This window comes from Lagopus leucura, unplaced genomic scaffold (assembly GCF_019238085.1).
Source record: "Lagopus leucura isolate 7727_CA_CO unplaced genomic scaffold, USGS_WTPT01 Super-Scaffold_100001, whole genome shotgun sequence".
NCBI lineage: Eukaryota > Metazoa > Chordata > Aves > Galliformes > Phasianidae > Lagopus > Lagopus leucura.
This window is the reverse complement of record NW_024962262.1, coordinates 15205540-15227955: the sequence shown is the minus strand read 5'-3', so window position 1 is coordinate 15227955 and position 22416 is coordinate 15205540. Positions and strand designations below refer to the sequence as shown.

The 22416-nt window shown below is 42.5% G+C and overlaps 1 protein-coding gene and 1 long non-coding RNA gene across 4 annotated transcripts in view; both read right to left on the bottom strand.

The window, feature by feature from the left end:
- The window catches only part of ELF1 (E74 like ETS transcription factor 1), a 40275-nt gene extending 27957 nt beyond the window's left edge, over positions 1-12318 (bottom strand). For both annotated transcript variants that reach the window (XM_042867125.1, XM_042867126.1), the window contains exons 1-2: positions 12092-12318; positions 2700-2874 (exon numbers count right to left, since the gene is read on the bottom strand). In XM_042867125.1, the coding sequence (XP_042723059.1) occupies positions 2700-2874; positions 12092-12163 (247 nt within the window). In that variant the 5' untranslated portion in view covers positions 12164-12318. The remainder of the gene's footprint in view (positions 1-2699; positions 2875-12091) is intronic.
- A 48-nt stretch (positions 12319-12366) lies between these two features.
- LOC122177585 lies at positions 12367-13463 on the bottom strand. 2 transcript variants are annotated; one of them, XR_006178107.1, is made up of 3 exons: positions 12775-13463; positions 12519-12574; positions 12367-12391 (listed from the first exon to the last, which is right to left on the bottom strand). It is a non-coding gene; the product is annotated as an uncharacterized LOC122177585 (long non-coding RNA). The 2 variants fall into 2 exon arrangements; XR_006178106.1 differs by having other exon boundaries at positions 12382-12391; positions 12496-12574.
- Between the last annotated feature and the right edge of the window lie 8953 nt (positions 13464-22416).

Genomic DNA, 22416 nt, shown 5'->3' with positions numbered 1-22416 from the left:
AATATTCTCTTCAGTGATAAAACTTCATCCAAAGCCAAATGCTCCAATCTATTTTCTTGATCATCTTTTACTACATGACAGTTAATCGTTTGGGGTCACATTATACCAGCAACAAACCGACCTGCAAATTGCTATCACAGTTTTTCCAATGAAATGTGTTGGTAAATTTAGAGAGTGATAAGGCAAGTCTGTCTATTAATTATAAAAAGATTATGGTGTGTATAACATAGCTAGAAAACTGGCTGTTGGCTATCTTTCAGCAGGGTTTCAAGTAAAACAGATGCTGTTCTTATAGCTGTAGTTTTCTGCAGGTCATAATTTATACTACAGATAGTAATCAGGGCAGTGTAATAGCTAGTTTTGAATGGCTTAAACTAGATCCTAGAGGCAGAGAAGCTTACCAGAGTCCATACTTCTGCAGATACAACATTCAACAGTAATTCCTGCAGTTTCAGCAGACTTAATTTACTTGTAGTTTAGGGGAAAATGAAAGCTTAATGTATAACAGGAAAAAAAAAAAATCAGCACTGAAAAACTCGTAGCTTCAAAAAAAAAATTCATGCATATTTAGAAACCATTTCTGAGTAATGTTGGCATTTTCAGTTTCATTTTGCTGTGAACTTCAGTCCTCTGAATATTTTAAATTGGAATTAGTACAGTCTTTTCAAGGTCCGATTCTCTCTCAGAGGCATAACGTGAAAGTGACTGAAAAGATTTGTACAAACTTCCAAGAGCAAAACAACGCATTTCACTGCTGAGGCCAAACACACACAAATTAAAATCAAGAGGGGAGCCTCAGAGATAGGAAATAACCAGAAAACAAAGTAGGTGGGAAACGTTAGCTGCAATCAGCCCCACTTCACAAGCAGCCCACTGAAAAATGCACTTGCACCTGCTCTGGTGGTTTGGTTGAGCTGTGTACCTGAAACCTGGACAGAGAGGTGATGAAGCCATGCTCCTTCTCTGTGCTCTCTCCACACTTTCATGGGAGGCTCGTGTCCTACCTGGCCCTGTAATCCTGCCCTGATAGGGACTGGCAGGGGCTCCTTGATATACACAAACTGCTGAGGCACCCTCCCCACAGGAGCCCTGAGCGGTGGTGCTGGTCAGCTTGGAGTCATCTCTTTGTACAAAGCCAAGCACTCAGTTTCCAGTGGCCAAAGAAACCGGCAGCACAGATGCTGCAGTGTGAACCAGATAATTAGTTAGCATCTCCTTCATTACAGCAATCTCTACAAAGTCACAGCTCTTCTTTTCTAAGGACTTGGCCTTTAAAGAAAAACAGATTGCTTCCGCTACAATGGAAGATGTTAACAATGCAGTGCTTGTCTGCCTCCAAAGTATCCCTTGGACACCATCAGTTACAAGGATTACATATTTTCACTCTCTGGCAGCAAACCCTTCTCATGTGACTATTTACGTTAGCAACGAAAAATCTTAACAAGAATAGTCACAAAAGCAGAGTTTCACAATTACTCATGCAACTGTCAATTCACACTGTATTATAACAGTATGTATTGCAGTGAATACGTATGCACGAAAACTATGAAATTCATCAACGACAAAATATTCACACAGTCACGTTAAGTGGTGCTTAAATAACACTGAGGAAATGCCAGTTACAGTGTGAATAATTAAAATGAATAGCAAGTGAATAGTTGGCAAGAGGTCTCAACTTGAAGTAACGTTTAGGCACGTAAGACTTTCTTGAATAATCAGTTAAATTATTTGTACAGTCACAGCCTGTTCACAGATAATTCATGGCTTAAGAAAAAGGGGCCACATATATCAGATAAAACCATTTATTGGGAATGGTTTGTGCCAATTTACTCTATGAACTACACCTCGTGTCCAGTTTTGCTGAGTTTGGCTTTTGGTGGTAAAAGGCTGTAACAGAGCCTTTGGAAGTAGTGCCAGAGCCATGACTGAAACCAGCAAGCTGTCTGCAACCCTGGGGACAGCTCAGCTGGAAAAACCTCATCAGTGAAAGATGGCACAACCAGATCTCAGCTTTGTAAAGCATCCACCTCACCTTTCAGACTTCGTCTGCAAAGATGCTCCAAATACCTACTTTCAGCAAGGTGCTGTTTGCTTTGGGGGCTTTTTTGTTTTTGTTTTTAATAAGTTTCTTTAATCAGATATATCCTTGAGCTTTCTCTTTTACACTATCCTTCCTAACAGAAGTTATGCACAACATTTGTACTTTAAACATTGATTATTAGAGATCTAAAACGAACACTATGCTGAGCACACCAATATCAGCATCGCGCTGACATGCACATTTTACAGTTGGCCATTTGCATACCCTCCAGAAATCAAAATGCTACATCTACACATGCTGTATGTTGCTGCTTTTTTGGTACATCACATTTACTCAAGTACATACCAACCACTAAAAAAAAAAGGGGCAAAAAAATGACATTAAGAGCAAGGCACAACCGTTTTGGTACTCTGAATAGAACCCTATCTTAATCTGTATTGATGGATGACAGGTCACTGTACCAACTGTGCAGCTGGAATCGCAAGCCACCTGGTACTGGAATTAATACCATCTTCTCCATGTTGCAGCACAGGATTGACAGCATTCAATATCATTATAACTTTGTTTCTTACTCATTTTTGTCACTCAGCTTTTCCTCGCTGCCAGCCACAACCACCTTGTTGCAAAAGCATGGCAGATAAAAAATTGTATTGCGAACCTGTGAGGGGGATATCATCATCTTCAATGATTTGTTCCTCTGCAACATCTAGGGAATTCTCAGTGATCATGTCACTGGGCTCATCCACACAGGTTAAACCAGAATAGTTGTTTAGGAGATCTCCACTAGGGACATGTTCCACGATGACAGCAGGGAAGATGGACGGATCACCAAGCTGTAGAAAAAAAAAAACCAAAAAAAGGAAAATTAAAGTAATGGCAGTTAGAACATTCCCACTTTAAGCATTTACTTCAACTTCAACAAACCCACAGCATATCACCTAAATATTAAATGATCAGGAAAGAGTACTGAAAAACAAGATGATTTTTAGCACACAAAACAAAAAGAGCAGCAGTGTCCTGCCATGGGCCAGAGGCTGAATATCACTACAGATAGTGTATAATACACTGACATGGTCGCAGGAGGTTATACAAGACTCCCACAGCAGCATTTTGCAGCTAAAAGGCTGACAGAGCAGAGGAATGGAGCAATTCAGTAGAAGTCGAACTCAGCTGGCAATGACAGCAGCAAACAACTTGCTGCAAGCACCTTCTGCTCTTCCTGTCCAGCTGCAGGCAGAGGGTGGTGTGGCTGTGAGCACTGCAGGAAGGTCTCACCAGCACTGAGTTTACTGTGAGATAGTAGCTTAGGGGTCACTTACCATGAGGGTAACAAGTGAAACAAGGAGTGCTTTATACATGTACCTCTAATTCTTGTGGTTTCTTCACTTGCCACTGCTCCCCTACTTTGCTTTAAAGCCCGCTTTCAGCCATCATCCTTCTCTCTCAACAGTTATTTTCCATAAGATACAACAGAAAAAGGGCACTTGCAAAAGCCAAAATCAAGCTGGCCAGTTGTAATAACAAGATGCACATTCTCCAAAAGAGCAACCATTCAATAGGAAGAGGTTTGCAGAAAATGCCATTTATGATAAAGTATTTTCCAAAAAGATTCTGTGTGATTTCCAAACGCCACAGGCAGGAAAAAAAAGTCAGTGGATGGCAGCATAGGAGGCTCAAAGGAAGTCTTGTGTAACTCTGTGGCTCTCTCACTATAAAAATAAGCCACACTCTGAGTTCGGCACACTTAAAAACAAGAAAACAAACCAAACATTGCTCCAAAGCATTCCTATGAGAAAATCCATGTGTGTACATTTGGCCTCACTCCACAAAAGAACAGATATTCACATGGAGGGTGGTGATGCACTGGAACAGGTTGCCCAAGGAGGCTGTGGATGCCCCATCCCTGGAGGCATTCAAGGCCAGGCTGGATGTGGCTCTGGGCAGCCTGGTCTGGTGGCTGGAGACCCTGCACATAGCAGGGGGTTGAAACTGGATGATCACTGTGGGCCTTTTCAACCCAGGCCATTCTATGATATGCAAAAATCGAGCAGTATTTTTTTTTTTTTCAATTTAGCCATGCAAGAAGAAAAACAACAATATAGGTAATAACGCTTATTTGGGCATTGCTCATGTCTCAGTCTTTCCACTGCACAGGACACCAGCAGCAGAAAATGGTCTCAGAGCTGCTGTCTCCCTGCAGAGAACGGCAGTGGGAGTCATCGTCTCCCACGGAAGGGAATGGAACATACATACTGAAAGGAGAAAGTGCAATTAGGATCTTTATGAGGAAGTAATTACCATCTGAAATTGTTCTGCGTTTTGTAAAACATGCCTCAACAACTGTGGTAAAGAGCAATTAGAAAAAAAAATGAAGAGTTCAGAAACAAAGCTAATATTTCTAGGGGCTTCTATCATAAATGTTCTGCTAACAAATTAAAAGCCTACAAAACCAAATACAAGCAAATTAAGCAAAAAAAAAGAGAGCAGTGTAATGAGATGAAAAATAAAATACTGTCTGCATTTGGAAGATTTTCAAGAGTAAGTTCTACAAACTAGAAGGAAGGTGGTCCGTTATAGCCATGTTGCTGTGATGCAATTCATGGTACTAAGCAGCTGGAGCATCCCAATTTTAAAATATGCCACAGTTTGTAAGTCATGACGTGCCAGTTACATATACTGTGCACGTGTATATGTAACCACATTATGCACTCAGGTTTGTGTCACCTGCAAGCAAGAAGAGCACATGTTCTGCAAGCATCTGTTCAGTAATCTACTACAAAGGTGAAAAGTATGGATTTTAGATGGAGAAGACACAAATATGAACACTTTGATATTCTCATCCTTTTCTAGCTCATAGACACTAGGGGTGATGTTCATAGCACCCGACTTCAAGCACAAAGATACTAAGACTTGATCCACTGAGCCTAGGTTTCCTTCAGAGTCAACAGAGCAGTTTATATGTAGAGCACAATCTCCCTCATCAGTTTTAGGCTCCTGTGTCACCGGGATGAATCAGGCCCTGTAAAAACTATTTCTGCCTATTTCTCTCCACTGACTATAAAAAGGTGTCAAGGTGCCTAATCCTGGTGTAAACAAACAGCTTGAACACATCTACAATGGCAGGATGAAAACTGCCATTTGAGGGAAGGAAGATTTAGGTTGGATGACAGGGGGAAGATCTTTACAGAGAGAGTGGTGAGGTGCTGGCATAGGCTGCCCTGAGAGGTGGTGGATGCCCCATCCCTGGAGCTGTTCAAGGCCAGGTTGGATGGGGCCCTGGGCAGCCTGGTTTGGTATTTAATGGGGAGGTTGGCAGCCTTGGCAGGGGCATGGGAGCTTGATGATGCTTGAGGCCCCTTCCAACCCAAGCCGTTCTATGATTCTATGATCTGAAACTGGTCAGCTGCCTTCCTGCAGTGAGGCGGTCTGCCTTTCCTTCCTGTTGCTGTGCTTGCACTAGTTTGATATGCAGGGCTTGCAATGTTTGTAGGGGATAGTCTCTCAAGGGGTCATCTGTGCTTAGGATGAGCCTCTTGTTAGTTCCTTCTGGATAGAAATTGACTCTGGCTTAGCACCGTCCTTCTCTAATGACTGAAGTTCATACCACTAACTGTCTCCAAGAGGCAAAAAAAACCTCCAACACCACAGTTATTCTTCAGTCTTCTGTTTCAGAATAAGAAAGGAAACACAGAACAAACTGATTCTTCATCACTTTGATCTCCATTTCTCAAAATCCTATTTATCTCCAGCACTATTAGTCACTCTGCTGTGAAATCTAATTACAACAGCCCAATCATCCATTCATTAAGGTACCATCTTTCACCACCATGTAGCAGTAGGTCTGATCAGTATGATCAAGCATGGTCTACTCTGCAAGGCTCAGCTGAATCTTGATTATGTCAGGAAACAATTGCTATGAACACACTCTGACACAGCCAATGCATGTCCTTCTACAGGTACAGAAATCCACCTTGCAGGGAAATACTTGGGCACCCAAATTAGCACTGGCCAATTCAAGGAGCTTGCTGACACTGCACTTGGAAAAGACAAGACAGAGAAGCAACTAAGAATGGTGTAGAAGAGCATTTGCTGATGCCAGGACACCAAGTGGGATTTTCTTTAAACTAGTAATAGCTTTAAACTGAAGTCATTAAGTATCACTGCTTGAGGCCTATTTTTCAGATCATTAATAGATCTTTTCCCAATCATTTATTGCTGCTGTACAAAGCATGGATCTTCAAACCCGCCATGGATATGAAAAGGAGAAGTTGGATCAGATACCAATAAACATCTTCAGTGAGGAAAACATGAATGCAGCTGCAAACAAATTGAATTCAAAGGACATGTCTGAATAAAAAATTGAATAAAAAGAATAAAAAATTGTATGTTTGCAATTGGTTATGATTCCTTTCACAAGCAGCTCGTTCAGTTTTAAGTGCTACTACTAATTAATACTAAAACATGCAAAACGATTGAAAGATAAAATCTCACCTTAGCACTTCTGTAATGTTCTTGATTTCATTGAAAGTACCTGAATCCCAACTATGGGGCAAGCTCAAATTTCTTGTAGCTCTCAAAACAGAGGAATAATTTTGTACATATTTCAAATGGCAAAAGTGACCATGATCACTGCAGCTCCATATGATGGTTCTGTATAATTCCATAACGGGAAAACACTGCTGAATTAAAGACTACTTCTTATTATTAATTACAGAATCACACAGAACTGTAAGGGTTGGAAGGGGTCTCCAGAGATCATCTAGTCCAGCCCTCAGCTACAGCACATTCCCTATATTAGATGCCCTTACAGGAAAATCTCCAGGCAGGTTTCAAACATTTCCAAAGAAGGAGAATCCACAGCCTCTCTGGGTAGCCTGACGCAGTGCTCTGTCTCCCTCAAAGTAAAGAATTTTTTCCTCATTTTCATACACAACTTCTTCTGTTCCAATTTGTGCCCACTGCCCCCTGTTTTGCCGCTGTGGTTCTATGCACCACTGAGAAAGCTTGGCCCCATTCACTTGACATCTACCATTCAGATATTTATAAGAATGGATAAGATTCCCCTCTCACTCTTCTCCAGGCTGAACAGGCCCAGGTCTCTCAGTTTTTCCACGTAGAGGAGATGCTCCAAGTACTTCATCATCTCTGTGGCCCTCTGCTGGACTCCCTCTAAGAGATCCCTCTCCTTTTGAACTGAGGAGCCCAGAACTGGACACAGCACTCCAGATGTGGCCTCACCAAGGCAGAGTAGAGGGGAAGGATCACCTCCCTCCACCTGCTGACCACGCTCTTTTTAATGCACCTCAGGATACCATCAGCCTTCTGGGCCTCTAGGGCACTCCGCTAGCTCACGGCCAACCTGTTGTCCACAAGGACGCCCACATCCTTCACTGCAGAGCTCATTTCCAGCAGGTCAGCCCCTAACCCGCACTGATGCTTGTGGTTATTCCTCCCAAGGAGCAGGACTCTACATTTATCCTTGTTGAATTTCATTTCTGCCCAGCTTTCCAGACTGTCCACCCCTTTCTGAATGGCACCACAGCCTTCCAGTGTGTCAATCAACCCTTCCAGCTTTCTATTATCAGCAAACTTGCTGAGAGTGCACCTTATCCCTTCATCCAGGCCACCAATGGCAGTTAAACAAGACCAGATCAGTACTTACCCCTGCAGAACACCGCTAGATACAGCCTCCAACTAGACTGTGCACCACTGAACATAACCCTCTGAATAATTAGATTTTATTACTTCTCTAAAGCAAGACCACAAAAACTTATTTCTAACAAAAAGGCTCCTCTATGTGCACTAACAAAGAAAGGCAAAATGACATTCCCATTCCAAAAATCTTTTAAAGAGAAGCCCTATTGAAGCATTAGCAGTGTTCAAGTAATCAAATAAACCAACAGAAAGAGCAATTCATATACATATATATATATATTTTTTTTTTTTTTACTTTGCCTATTTTTCCTGTTTCACCTTTCTCCTACTATCACCATGACGCACAGTTAAAACATGGCATTCTAGCTGCACCAAAGCTTTGGTTTGGCTTCAACACATCTTCCCCATCTGCTGGGCAAATAAAGGACTTCAGCTTACGTTAAAATCTTTGCAAGTCTTATGCATTAAATCCCTCACAGTGTAATTTTTTTTCTGCAGGCCAACCCTGTACATGGACCTATAACTATTTGGAAGAGCATGAAACTTCAGACAGGTATTCCTTCAGTGGCCCATGAACAGGTCTCTGCAAAGTATTGGCCACTCTCTATGAGGGGAAAAACTAAAACTTCCTGCAAAACCCGAGAACAATAAAGGGGATTTCTTCTTCTCTGCTGGTATCACTTTATGAGACAATCCAGATCCAATCTAAGAAAAAAATGTTTAGTTTTACTGGAAAACATTGTCCCAAGAATACAGTGAGTAGCTTCCAAGTGGCTTAGAAGAAAATTTATGAGTGATTGGTTGCAAGAAAAGCATGCAACAGATATTAAGGAGGAAAAGTTACACGGGGATTAAAGAAGCCTCCATGCAAAAACTGGCTTTGTAAAAAAACAATAGTATTCATATTTAAGATACTGTTAGCCATTTATTTTGGGAAAACCATAAAATCTAGAGGCACAAACAAGAAAAAACACTAATAAAAACTAGGCAAAGGGATCTTGGTGACTGGAAAATGGGCTTCAGCTTTTTCTCACAGATGTCCCTGCGCCAAACACTGAAGCAGGCTCTCAACTTTCCAGGCGTTCCCACGGACGGGAATGGAGACATGACCAAGTTTCACAGAGGGATTCTGGAAGAAGATAAATACTGCTTAGGAGTACCTCAGTATGGATCTCACAACCATTTCCTGAGTCTTCATAAAACACTAAGTTGACAAGTGGGGACTTCCTGCAGAAGCTGGAAATAGACAAAAGTGTAGAACTTGGCCTCGACTGCGGCTTTCAGCTCTGGTGCCACCAGTTCTCCTGAGGTGACTTCATATTACAGAGCATCAGGGAACGTGGAAGAGTAAATCAAGGCCTGAGAAGGTGGAGCAACCTAAGGGCACAGACTCCAGTTACAGGCTGAGAGAGCAGGGGCTGCTCAGCCTCAAGAGGAAAAGGCTCTGAGGTGACCTGATAACAGATCTTTAGTATCTAAAGGAGAACTACAGGAAAGAAGGGAACGCGCTCTTTAGCAGGGTCTGCGGTGAAATGGCTTCAAGCTTAAAGAGGGTAGCTTTAGGTTGGATATAAGGAAAAAGTCTTTTACAGTGAGGGTGGTGAGGCACTGGAAAAGGTTGCTCAGAGATACAGTTGATGCCCAATCCTGGATACTTCCAAGGCCAGGCTGGATATGGCACGTCCCTGTTCGCTGCAGGGAAGTTGGGCTGAATGACATTTAAAGGTCCCTCCCAACTCTAACAATTCTATGACTCTATGATTCTAAGGTGCAGACATTAAGAAAAGCAGTTCTGGACAGCAGTGCTGACTCAGCCAAAGCCTGTAGGAGCTCCTGCCAAGCTTTTCAGTACCTTTAGCATTCACCATTTGGTTCCCTTCTCAAAATCAAGAAGATATTTTCACCACATTTCTTCTTCACCATGTAAGCACAACCTTACAAGTGAGCCCTCCGAGGATAAAGAGAAAAGAACAAACAAAACATAACTTTCTAAACAGAAAGGGATAAATCTGATAGAAAAGAGCCCTTCCTGTTCACACAGGGCCACATGACCAAGCCACTGAATGCTTAGATTTGCAAATAGACGGTTCATAATTTATAGTTGTTTAACCGAGACTTAAAAGAAAATAAATAAAAGGCCATGAATTATGACTTCCCTGAAACACAGAATTTAGCGGCCATCTAGGCTCTGAACTTTTCCCCACAGGTGTTCCATGCCCTATCAGTTCTTGGCACAAAAGGGCTCCAGACAAAGCCTCGACAAGAACATGAGTATCAAAGTATCTTCAACTCCTGCTTTTGAGAAAATAGCAAAAATTATTACCCACAGATCAGTTACTTGGCACCTGCATATAAAGATGGCTCCCCAGGAGGTGGTTGAATCACCATCCCTAGGTGTGTTTAAAAACTGTTTGGATGTGGTGCTCAGGGACATGGTTCAGCAGAGGGTTGTTAGTTAGGATAGTATGGTTAGGTCATGGTTGGTCTTTAAGGTCTTTTCCAACCTGAGCAATCCTATGATTCTATGATTTTGTATCCTGACAAAGCTCAAAAAATGTTTTTGATCAACACAGAGCACTTCTAGAACTAAAACGCTCAAAGTACACAATATATGTATCAGTATATATCCCAAAATGCAAACTGAGCTGAAAAACTTCATAGTATCTGTACCAATAGCTTCTACGTTGTAAGAAGCAGATCAATGAGTTATACACATAATCAACCTTTTTGTGTTAATACCATATCATCCACCTTGATCTGAGTTAAATCTTGTTTCAACTTCCCACATCTTTGCCTACTCCAGGCTTCTTTTCCACAACTGCAAATTTTGTATCTACCTTCAGGCAGACATCTAGCTGGCTACCTGAATCTTTGATATAGGAACAAAGTCAATCTATTGATTTAAAACAGAGCTTCCATCCAAGTCTTTGCTGCAAGGAATGCTTTGCTATGGCCTTCCACATCTTTGATTACATCTCCTGTAGGGTATGCTCCAGGATGCCTTTTTTCCTTAGGCTTAATTTGGAGTAGGATTTATCCAGGTTACGCCAAGGTTAAGTTTGGCCTCCATTTAGGAGAGCTCCATTTAGGGAGGTTTTACTCTTGAGTGCTCCATGTATTTTTTTCTATTAATTTTTTTTTTGTAAGTTTTTCAGGTGAGCATCTGAAGAAACCACAAGAGACAAAACGCGTAGCTAAACAAAGACAGGCACGTTTCTTGCACTGCTCCTCCAAGAAATCACAATGAAGCAGCCCTCCTCTTTTCATTTCTCCCATTGGCTTGTAAAGTAAAAACAACAACAAGCAACATACAGAAGTAATAAATACAGCTCATTTTCCACTGTGTTTGTGCAATTCCCATATCTAAATCCCCAGACTGCCACAGGCTCTGGAAAAATACAGGGAAGGAAGTTACATTACTAGTTCCACCCAAAACTGAGTTAGCACTTCAGACAGACAACACTCAGCTCATTCAAACGATCACACGAGTCTGACAGCAGAAACGGGACACTGACCCAGCCAAACATGTGGCCACAGAAAAAACCCAGAGACAAGGTTACGAAGCCAAAAGTATTTTTAAAGCAGAGGACAAATACTTTTCACATTCACAAAAAGAGGAACAATTTACAGCAACGCTTCTCAGCTGCTCCTCTATAAGACTAAGAAGCCTTCAAATCTCCACAAGACTCAGAAGTACCGCTCCACAATAGTAAGATGCCTAACTTATCGTTAACCAATGCAAAACCCCACCATGAACCACCACCTATACAAGAGCTGCTCGAGTTTTACGATAGGATTTCTTTGCTGAAGCCTCAGGAGTCTGAGGATGTGGTTTTGATAATCTAAAACTACCTAATAGTTTTATGAGACAGAAACAGGTAGCATCTCCGCAGTGTGAAAGAAACCCACGTAAGTTATTTTGAAGCTCAGTTCTGAATAGCTGACATGCACACAGTAATGCAATTCACAAACCAATTTGCAAAGAGCAGAGGGCAGACACTTACTGCTCCTTCTAGTCATCTGTAGTGTGACAGTTGCTTTGTCCTGGATTTTATCCTAGCACACCACAAAACTTAAAGCGACTGTCAAACACCAAAATGTCAGGAATTTTACAGCATGAATGGATTCTACTGGCACAAATCAGTGACAAAGGAAAAACATCTTCAGAGGAGGTCTCTGCAAGACTGCAGAAGTTACAACATTTCAACCAATTTCTGCTCTGCTCGTGCAAGTTACAGGAAGCAACAGGAAGCTTTTGAAACTGCAGAGATCTGCTGCAACCATAATGATCTCAGCGTTTGCTTTCTCGTGTTTTACACAACACTTTTTCCTCATGTTTTCCTAACATTCTTTGCTCGAACTTGAACAAATGCCATTTCTTCCACCATCCCATACCTGCTGCTCATCCTCCATGACGTTGCTGGCAAATTCAAACACAAGCTCATTCTGCTGTACAACTGCTGCCATAATAACGCATTCCCAGCTCTCAGCTCCACATAAGAAGAAAAGTGTTCTCAAATGGAAAAGAATGGACAGTGTCACCAGGGTGCAGCAGGGCAGGAAGGCAGGATCACAGAATGAACCAAGTGGCAGTTTCAGTAGTTCTTAGATCATCAGCGTTCCTGGGTCCTTCTCAAAGAAACCAAGGACAATTCTTTCCTGAGTTGTTTCTCCCACGTGGACAGCTGTTTATCTCTGAGGAAGGAAAAAAAAGAAATACAAATTAGGTACTGATTGCTTTAGCTATCTGAAAGAACAGCTCTCACTATAAAGCTTGGTTGTATCTACGAGTGTTTTACCAGGCTCTAGGAAAGTTGGATACCTTCTGATCCCCAAAGGTATTACTTCCACTAATCAACACGTGCAAATGTTCCTTCCCTTTAAAAAAAAGAAAAAAAAGGGACTGTTTCAGGAAGCAAGGCACAAGTTTCAAAGTGTTTCACTTTAAAAGCATTCGACCAACACGAAGAAGTTACGAAAGCTAACAAAAGGAAAATCCATCTTTGCACCTGATGCAGTTTTAACTAATTATCTTCAAGTTATACTGAAAACAAAACACAGAACACAGACTGACCTACCGAGCTGCAGGATACCTCAGGTGTATCACCTTTCTGCCTCACACACAGTTCCAATTCTGCAGGGCTGTTCTTTAGCAAAAGAAATGCCCTTGATCTTGATTCCCACGGTTCACAACAGAAAAACAGCCAATAAATTCCTCATGCAGGCCAAAGAGTCCCCAAGTCTCTACGTGAAGCAGATCTTCAGCTTCTTTTTAAAAACGTGCTGCAAATGTATCCTTATCTCGACCACAGGCTTGCGAGCAGCCGGAAGGAAACTGACCACGTCACGGCAAATTAGAACAGGCAAAAGAACTGCACAGCACAACAGCAAAGAAAAAATAAAAGAATCCCCAACTATGGAATGTAAACAGCTTCGCTGGACAGATGCATGCTTACATCTCCTGCGTTTTCACTTACTCATCAGTGCTAAAGCTAAACACGGTTGAGTTCAGTTTGGACAGAGATGCGCCGTATCGCTTCTGGAGGAAAAGCGAGCACAATCTGTGATCTTTTTTATACCGTTACGATGACCGAGATGTTCATAAGCTTCTGTTTCCAAAGAATAACAGAATCTGATGTCCAAAATCAGGAACCTAAGGGAGTATGCTGGTGCCTGTGAATTAATTTAAAGCCACGTGTTCTTAAGAAAGCAAGACGGGAGGTGACTTGGATCAAACTCTTTAAGCTGTGTGCGTCAAAGTGCTGCAGGGACAGAAGATCCTGAGGCAGAGGCCTGGCACATCCCCTCTGCCAGCAATGCACGTGGGCCTCACTTGAGACCACAGAGCTCTGGGTGTTGCTGCTGCTTGCAAGATGCCACCTCCTGCTCATGCGCTGCTGTTGACTTCCCCTTGTTTCTTCAGCAGGTTAAAAATGAAGGGCACCTTCCTCTCCTTGGTGCCAAGCAGCTTAACTAGGAAGGACCGAGTCACACACTCTCACTCTAAGAAATGTAGCAGCTGTTTTTCCCATATAGACTGTGGTATTCCCAAATTCCTAAGCAGTGATGACAGCACCTTTGGGGAGCCTCATTGAGGTCACTGCATCCTACCCTTCTAAGAAATCAGGAAAACCAACTTTACAGAGCCAGGAGAACCTCCCCAACTTCCACTGCTTGCTCTGACGAGCTCTTGAACTGCTTTTAAGAGCAGCCACAACCCTAACTGGAGAATATTTACATTAACAGGAGCCAAATGCATGAAAAGAAAATGCTTTAGCAGCCATGGCTGCATAGCCTCAGCCCTTCCCACCTTGCAGGCTGACTTGAATAGTTCCAAAGATTTCCCTGCATATCAGCAGGGCAGGGCACTGACAGCGTTACATGCAACCGTATTGTCTTGGGTTAACTTCCCTCAATTGAAGCACTTGGGTTCACTTCTTAGAAAACAGAAGCGTCAGGAGGAAGGTGCATACAACACCAACATAGAATTATAGAATTGCTCAGGTTGGAAAAGACCTTAAAGATCATCAAGTCCAACCATAACCTAACCATACTACCCTAACTCTAACAACCCTCTGCTAAATCATGTCCCTGAGCACCACATCCAAGGATGGTGATTCAACCACCTTCCTGGGGAGCCTATTCTAGTGCTTTCTGTAAGTTAAGTTTTTCCTGATATCCAACCTAAACTTAACCTGGTGCAACTTGAGGCCATTTCCCCTCGTCCTGCCACTGCCACCAGTGAGAAGAGACCAGCCCCACTCTTGTTGTAAGCACCTTTCAGATATTGGAAGAGAGCAATAATGTTTCCTCTCACCCTCCTTTTCCCCAGATTAAACAGCCCCAGTTCCTTCAGTCTCTCTCATAGGACAGTCTCTCCTTGTGTTACACCACCCCACATGTCTGCCTAAAAACAAAGTACATACTATATAACTTAACATTTCCAACACACTGTATCTCTGACACAGCATTTGTCCTGCCTTTATGTTAATTGCTGTTGGCCTTAAAAAGTTACTAGGCTTGAGGCATTTACACTCTTTGTTCAGACACGTGGATTCAACCTGTGTAATGAAGAGGATTTGCAAGCACTTTCTGTATTCTGGTCCTCTCTGTGCAATTAGCTTAATGCTCATTTTTAAATAAGTCTGCACTGGGAAGCTGAGAGGATTTCCGTATTTGCCTGGGATTCTTTGGAGTGAAGTCTCTTTTCATTGACTAGCGGGAATGACTTCAACTATTAGTATTAGAGAGTTATAATTCATTTCTAAGCACTAACCAAAATACGAATTATACTTACACAATTTTCCATTCCTACTCTTTCTTCCAAAGGGAAAAAAAACAAGTCAATTACACAGCTATGTCACTTTCTCAGAAATGCAAACTACCAAGAAAGCTGTTAAGACAAAACTGGGGGAACAGCCAACATAAGATAGATTTTAGAAGTTCACTGGAAGCTGGCATATTCTTCCATTAGTGCCAAGTCACTGTGTAGTAAAATATTAACATTTTACAGAAGGTACTACACCAAGATGCACAATAAAAGACCTCCAAGGTCATCCAGTCCAACCATCCATCCACCAACAAAAATTCCCCACTAAACCACGTCCTTTAGTACAACATCTAAACATTTCTTCAACACCTCCCTGGGCAGCCTGTCCCAGCACCTGACCACTCTTTCAAAGAAGAAATTTTTCCTAACATCCAACTTGAACCTCCATCAGTGCAGCTCGAGGCCATTGTCTCTCATCATATCACTAGTTATGCAGGAGAAGAGGTTAACCCCCATCTCACTATAACCTCCTTTCAGGCAATTGGAGAGAGCAGTAAGGTCTCTCCTGAGCCTCCTCTTCTCCAGCCTGAACAATCTCTGTTCCCTCAGTCACTCTCCATAAGACGTGCAATGACACGTGATTCAGAAGCTGTGACAGCAAATCCACTAAGAGCTACAAAGGTATTGCTTCATACCTCGTAGTTTAAAACTCAAATCAACCAACCAATAACTCTGCTAACCCAAGCACCTCAATGCAAAATTAAGCATCCTCATTTGACATCATTGAGGAGATTGCAACCTTGTAATGCATGATCCCAATGGGATCCAGGCAAGCGATCCTTTGAATTGTTACACTTTGAGGTAACAGGAAGCTGTTCCTTTGAGGAACACGTATTCAAACACTGTTGTAAGGACTTTCTCCAACCTGACCCAGTGCAATAAGACAATGCAGGAGGCTGCTCGTTCCTCCACCACCTCAAGATTAGAGCTACCAAGGAACCTATGACTAGAGTGATCAACACAGAAAAGTGCCATGTAACCACAGCGCTACGATCAAAGTGGAAGGCAACTGAGAGAACAAGCTTTAGTGGGTTTTTGTCCATAACCTTGCGACCATCACAAAGGTTAGGCACTCAAACTATTATTGCTTAGGGGACATCTCTGATTCTTTATTTGGAGGTAAACAGCAACAAATGATCTGCTGGGAAATAACAGCATGGCAATATGATGCAAAGCACTTTCCTTTAACCCGTATCACCTTCTCGGGCGAACAGAGAACAACAGCAGCTTTTCACAGAAGGCAGCACAGTTCCAAACCAGCCATATTTTCCTCCACATCTATTTTTATAAACTGTGCTTTCATTATTCCAAGTATCACAAGATCCTGCTGTCCATAGGCTAACACAAACATGACTATTGTCTTTGCTATATAATGCTACTTACCTCCCTGTCTGATTTTACATACATCTGTGAACAGAGGGCAAGTTATGTGCAAACAGCACAAAATGTATAAATTGTGCTCACATGCACAATGAGCCTGACCACATACAATTAGTCCTAGGAGAAAGGGGACCCAGTATATATTATCATAAAATTTGCATCAGGTTTTCAGAATCAGAGAATAAATAAGCTTTTACTTTTGCTTTTATTAACTTACTGTTGCAGAAACATGTTATACTAAATTAAGCAGTGTTAACAAATAGTAAATTAAAACACATTATATTAATGCATGTCCTAATTTTGTTTAATCCTTAAAAATGAACGCATGAATAAATTATCTCTATCTCTCTGGAAATTCCCCTCCCTCTACTGATTACAACATCTAGAAGCAACCTCTCCAATCAGCCCAACAAAAGCACTTTCAGACACTTTAACCCTTACACTCCTATTCTGACAGCCCAGCAGACGATGCCTTGTAGGACTTCCTGGCTGGACATCACATCATCTCTCCCCAACCCTCTTCACCACATTTACCCTTCACCAAAGGTGCCAGCAACAAACTCAAATGTTTGCTGAAGAAGCTCAGAAGTCTGGAAGACTCGGGGCTTGATACTAAAAATAATCTCAGCAAAAGGACAAATGGCGGAAATTTCCCAATTAATTACAAAGACAGTCTGCAACGTCTGCAAGTAGCAAAGTTGGGACCTCACAGAAATGCTGAACCCTTTTCTGAACAACCTTGTGGATGCAGGAGAAAGAAGGGAATCAATGAAAGAGAAGAATAAAGGTATCACTGGAAATTTTGGATGCACAGACTGAAAACTACCAGGGGTAATTGCACCAATTCACTCAAGTTTCTAACTGCTTTCTGCTGGTGGAGGTTAAGGATGGATTATACCACAGCCAGTCAGTTCCCTGTAGAACTGTACCTTCTTAAAACACTATGCAAGACTGTAGGGTCTGACTTGCATAAAAAGGAAAGAAAGCTGAATGGTTCAGTTCTAACAACACAGGAATCCCATACCCATGATGACCTCCATTACCCAGAAGTGAATGTGAATGCTAGCAGCACACTCTGAGGTAGCATTCTTCACAGCATGGCTATCTCTGTGCAGTAACACTAACAAATGTAGCAGCACTGGGGCTCTGAACTGAGACACCTTGCATCCTTAGCCAGCAAAATGACAAGCAAGAAGAACAACAGATGTTACTTGGCACAAGAGATTTCTGAAGGCACAGTACTTCAGCTGCTCATACAAATCGAAGATAGAAAACAACATGCTAAGGCTATCATGGAGGAAGGAAAGAAACAAGGCACATTCTGTGATCTTCTTAACGTAGCCACACTGCCTCAGGGAAACTGTGCAAAAAGCAGCTGACATAGTAAGTCAACAGAGTGACCTTTTCTGAGCTTCAGTTAAGGACAAGGAAATCTTCAATATCAACTAGTCCCTGGTCTGCAGCCAGGCTGGAAACAAGCCTATGTCACTATGGGCTCTCGGAACACATACAGAAGAGAGGTCATGGAGTAAGAGGGTTCATCTGTTATACACAATTGCTCATAAAAAAAAGAGAAACACAGGCACATAGTTTGATCAGAGAGTACATGAAATGGACCCTCTCCTCCCTTAAATGTCAAATAAAAGCAGACTGTTAAGCCACGGAGGGCAGAAAGCAGAAACACACCCGGCAAGCTCTTTGCAGTCACTAACAAATCACTTGTTCAATGATCATCAAGTTTGATTTTCTTTGGGGTTTTTTTTTTTGGCAGCAACCTTTGTTAGCCTGAATATTTAACATCAAGCAAGATTCCTTTCCGGACTACTAACAACAACAACTACAGATTACCCCACTCCTGAAAACCTTCCCTTTTTCTTAAGAAATGGGCCTGATATTTGTAATATAATTTATATGTTGAGTCCCTTTTATTTAGCATATGTACCTAACTCAGCTGCTAAACACCAGCCCTCCACACAAAGCAGCATACTGCAATCTCTCAAATGGTGCTTTTTGACATGTCCAACACATAGAGGATGAGGGTGGATGTACAGCAGCCTTGGCTCCGCAGGGCTCCGAAAGTCTGCAAACTGGATTTGATTACTAAAGCCTCAGCTCAACAATAAGTTGTGTCACTTCAGCCACACATGGACAAAAAGCAGTCAGCACTGCTTCACTGCACAGCACCAAGCCCAAGCACAGGCCTGCAAGGATGCAGGCATACACACAGGAGTTGCAGTTGCCAAGCCTGCAAGGTCTCAGCGTGCAGACCATGTGCTTAGGGGGCAGAGAAGCTCGGTCCTGCAAAGACTCACATCTGTGTAATTACTGTCATAAGGGGAAAGAGCAGATGTACAAGTGAGGTCTTCACTGCTTGAAAAATGCTGGCCAAGAGTGGGCTGTAGCAGTGTGTTTCCTGGCCACTGATGGAACACTGGGCTTTTTAAAAACCAAGAGCAATGGGTTATCTCAGAGTTTTACCAGCAGCCACAGACTTTTGTTAGGAAGAATGCTTGCAGAAGTGTGACACTGCTAAACTAATGCAGTGTGGATCCAGGAACCAGCTTCAGACAGTAATGTTCATAGTGTCCATCTGCTCCTCTTGTTGCTGAGGCATAATGCTACATCTGCATGGTAACCTCGCAGAGGCTGGCGACTATGGTTTGTTGGCCCCAAATACTTGGGGATCCTTTTGACTCTTTGCTGTCAATTCACCAAGATTGGTAAAGAGAGGGAAAGAACAAAAAATGGGAACAAGAAGACAAGCCGTTTAGTCAAGACGCAATGGGTTTTGAACAGATGAAAGGAAAGCAATTAAAAATATATGAGCTTAGATGTACTTGGTCAAATTTCTCTCTACAGACACAACATAAAATGAAATTAAGCACTTCAAAACTAGAATAGATGAATACAAGTTTGAGATGGCACTGCTGGTGCATGCAGAGTCCATCTCACCAAGAGGTAAATGATACTGAACACGGAGACAAAGGAAAACACAAGATCTCTAATTACTTCCTCTCCTGTAGCATTCAGCGCAGGTTATTTTATCCAACAGAAAATTTGCAGGGATGGGATTGTTTTTGCATTGCCCTCCGATAACCAAATCACCGATATTAATAAATAACACGAGTAAGAAAGGCTGCACGCTAATTTTTGTAATGCACAAAAATCTCAAAAAGGAGGTTAAAAAAAAAGATAAAATTTGGTTCTGAAATTTCCGTAAACCAAGGGAATCATTCTGGTGACAGAATAAATATTTTAAAAGGCATTCTCAGTGATTTTCTAGCATTTAGTAGCACCTTTGAAAGAGAATTAGGACCACGGTCCCGAAGCAACCATAACATAAGCTTCAGATAAGTCAAATCTCACTGATTTCAAGGGGAAAGTGTTTCAGAGAAGAGAAAGTTGAAAGGCTGAGCTCCAAGACCGCTTACACAGGATATGAGGAGAACATGTCAAAGGGGTGTGGGAGGGAAGAGCTGCCTGACCCGGAGAGATTTGGCTACGCTGATTAAGGGAGGCATGCAAGAGAGCAAAGGTGGCAGCGGGAGGAAGAAGGACCAGGGGAAATGGGAGATAATTAACTCGGCCAGGTGCCAAGCTTCACAAATTACCAGCTGCCAGTTTGTAGCAAATAAGGGCACAAAACTGCCAGTCAGCCTCTAAAAAACACTTTCCCCACAAATAAGTAATGCTGTCGTTATTTTCAGATCACCTGCAGGAAAAGAACTTCTGTTTACTAAACAAAAATCCTGGTTCAGCTGTCTGTGGGTGGAACACAAAGACAACCCTGAAACGTAACACAAAACATATACATTGAAGGGACAAAACTGATAAGAGGCCAGCAGAGATGAGCTGCAAATCTCAATCTAGGTGACCTTTTCCAGTCTGGTGTTGGTAATTTTAGCTCCATACGTGAAACTCCCACTGGACTTTGTGCGTTCTGCAGAAGATGCATCAAGTTCAAGCTCAGTAATGATCTCTGTTCAAATTTCCCTAGCACAGACCTTAGCATTTAGTGGGGCTTTTTCCCTTCCAGTTAATGACTCCAGTTTGTACAGTCAAACACAATAAACAGAACATGTCAATAATTTCAAAAAGCCACAGAAAGGCTCTGATTCACCTCTGTGTGTTTCGAGCACTTGAGCCATTTCAGAAATCCAAGTTTGACTTAACTGCTGTGCACCAGCCAAAGAGGGGCACAAACTGAGCGGTGCAGAGCTCACTGCAGCCTCTCCTTTCCCAACGCAGACATGCCTTCAAGCCCCAGTGTGGTGCTTCACTCCCAGCAATATCTGTTCATGGCTGCACCCAGCACATCTGTCAGGTCCAGAAACATAAACCTTACCTTTTGCAGTGCCTACAAAGAATCTGTAAAGAGCACATTAGGCAGTATTTCTGCTGTTTGCTTTTATTTGCTGTCAGCTGTCAGCAGTATCAACAGTCAGAAACCCTCTGGAGCAGGCTGTTATTAGTCAGCTAGACTTGAATTTCCAGTTCTTTTACATTGCTGTCTATTTTCCTTCATTAAGTTAGCCTGTCCTACCCTGGTATCAGATTACATGGAGCCAACATTTATAGCACCTTGCAAAACAGCCCAACATATCACATACCTGAGTCTGCCTATACCTGTTGCTCTCAGTGGTTAACCCTTGCTACCAATAGGTACAGCCCTCATTCTCAAACGTATCATTTCAAAAACATATCTGCATCGGAGGAGCCATTTTTCCTTCTCACCTGACAGCTAAAGGACGGCATCAGATTTCCATTAGGAACTCTGTGACACAGGAGGGCTGTTCTGTGAGCAAAGGCTCCAAAGCACCTGCAAGCTTAGAAACCAAGCAGCGTAGAGATACATCCTACCTCAAACCAGGGCGCGTCCCGCAAGCACTTGCTACTTACTTCAGTAGTTCTTTCTCAGGAAACATCCCTCACAGAACCCCTAGACGACTCGCTTGGGGTTCAAGATAATCTAATTACACTCATTCCTCCTCCCCTTCAACCCCTGCTGCAGGAGCTGGCATCCAGCACGTGACTGGCCGGCTGTGAGCAGACGGCACCTCCAGCCTGCAGCACTGCACTGCACACAGCCCTCTGCCCGCGAGGATGTGGGCTCAGCTCGGCTGACCCTGCGAGCATCAGTGATGGTGCAGAGGCTTCAGAGGGCTGCACAGGAGCGTATAATCAATACACGTTTGCTTCTGTGTACAAACATCACACATTTCAGAACTGTCAGGTAAATACGTATGTTAACTGCACCATGTCAGAGCATAAACCCATCAGTTTTCTTATCCTCCTTGCAAATCTTGGGGACTCTATCAGTTTAAGCAGTTTTCTTTACAAGCACGAAATTTGAGCCACTGTCGTAGCTGTGAGCGATAGTCGTAGATTAGATGTTTCATAAATCTGGTTGTAATGTTTTTCTCTCAGGTTACACTGATAGGATGAGAGGTAATGACCTCAAGCTGTGCCAGGGAAGGTTCAGGTTGGATATTAGGAACAATTTCTTCTCAGAAAGAGTGATGGGCTGATGGTTGGACTGTGGTCTTTACCAACCGTAATGATTCCATCATCTACACGTTTCCGCAACGCCTCCACAGCCCTAAACAACAATGAATGACATGCTCAAGCAAGAGCATTATTTGCTTGTTCCTTTAACGAAAGTCTTTATTTACTTAAGCAGCTTCTTAACCTTACCGACAAGAATCCCAGACCCAATTGAGAGCAAAACAAAACAGAGTTCATGCTGGTAAACAGCGCACCACACATCACAAAGCAGCACTGCCAACACTTATACCAGCTCCCTTCTTACCAAGGTGTTCAACAAGCACTTCTGTCCTCAGGAGCTTATGGCTCCAGGTTTAGAAGACCACTTATATTTATTTTTAAGCTAGCCTTGTGGTTGGCACACGGGTCAAATATAGAAGCATCCGATTTAAGGACTTATCAGCTGAAGCACATTTTTTGCAAACTGTATGAAGCTTCTTTATCTATTCGTCACAAAGATCCTCAC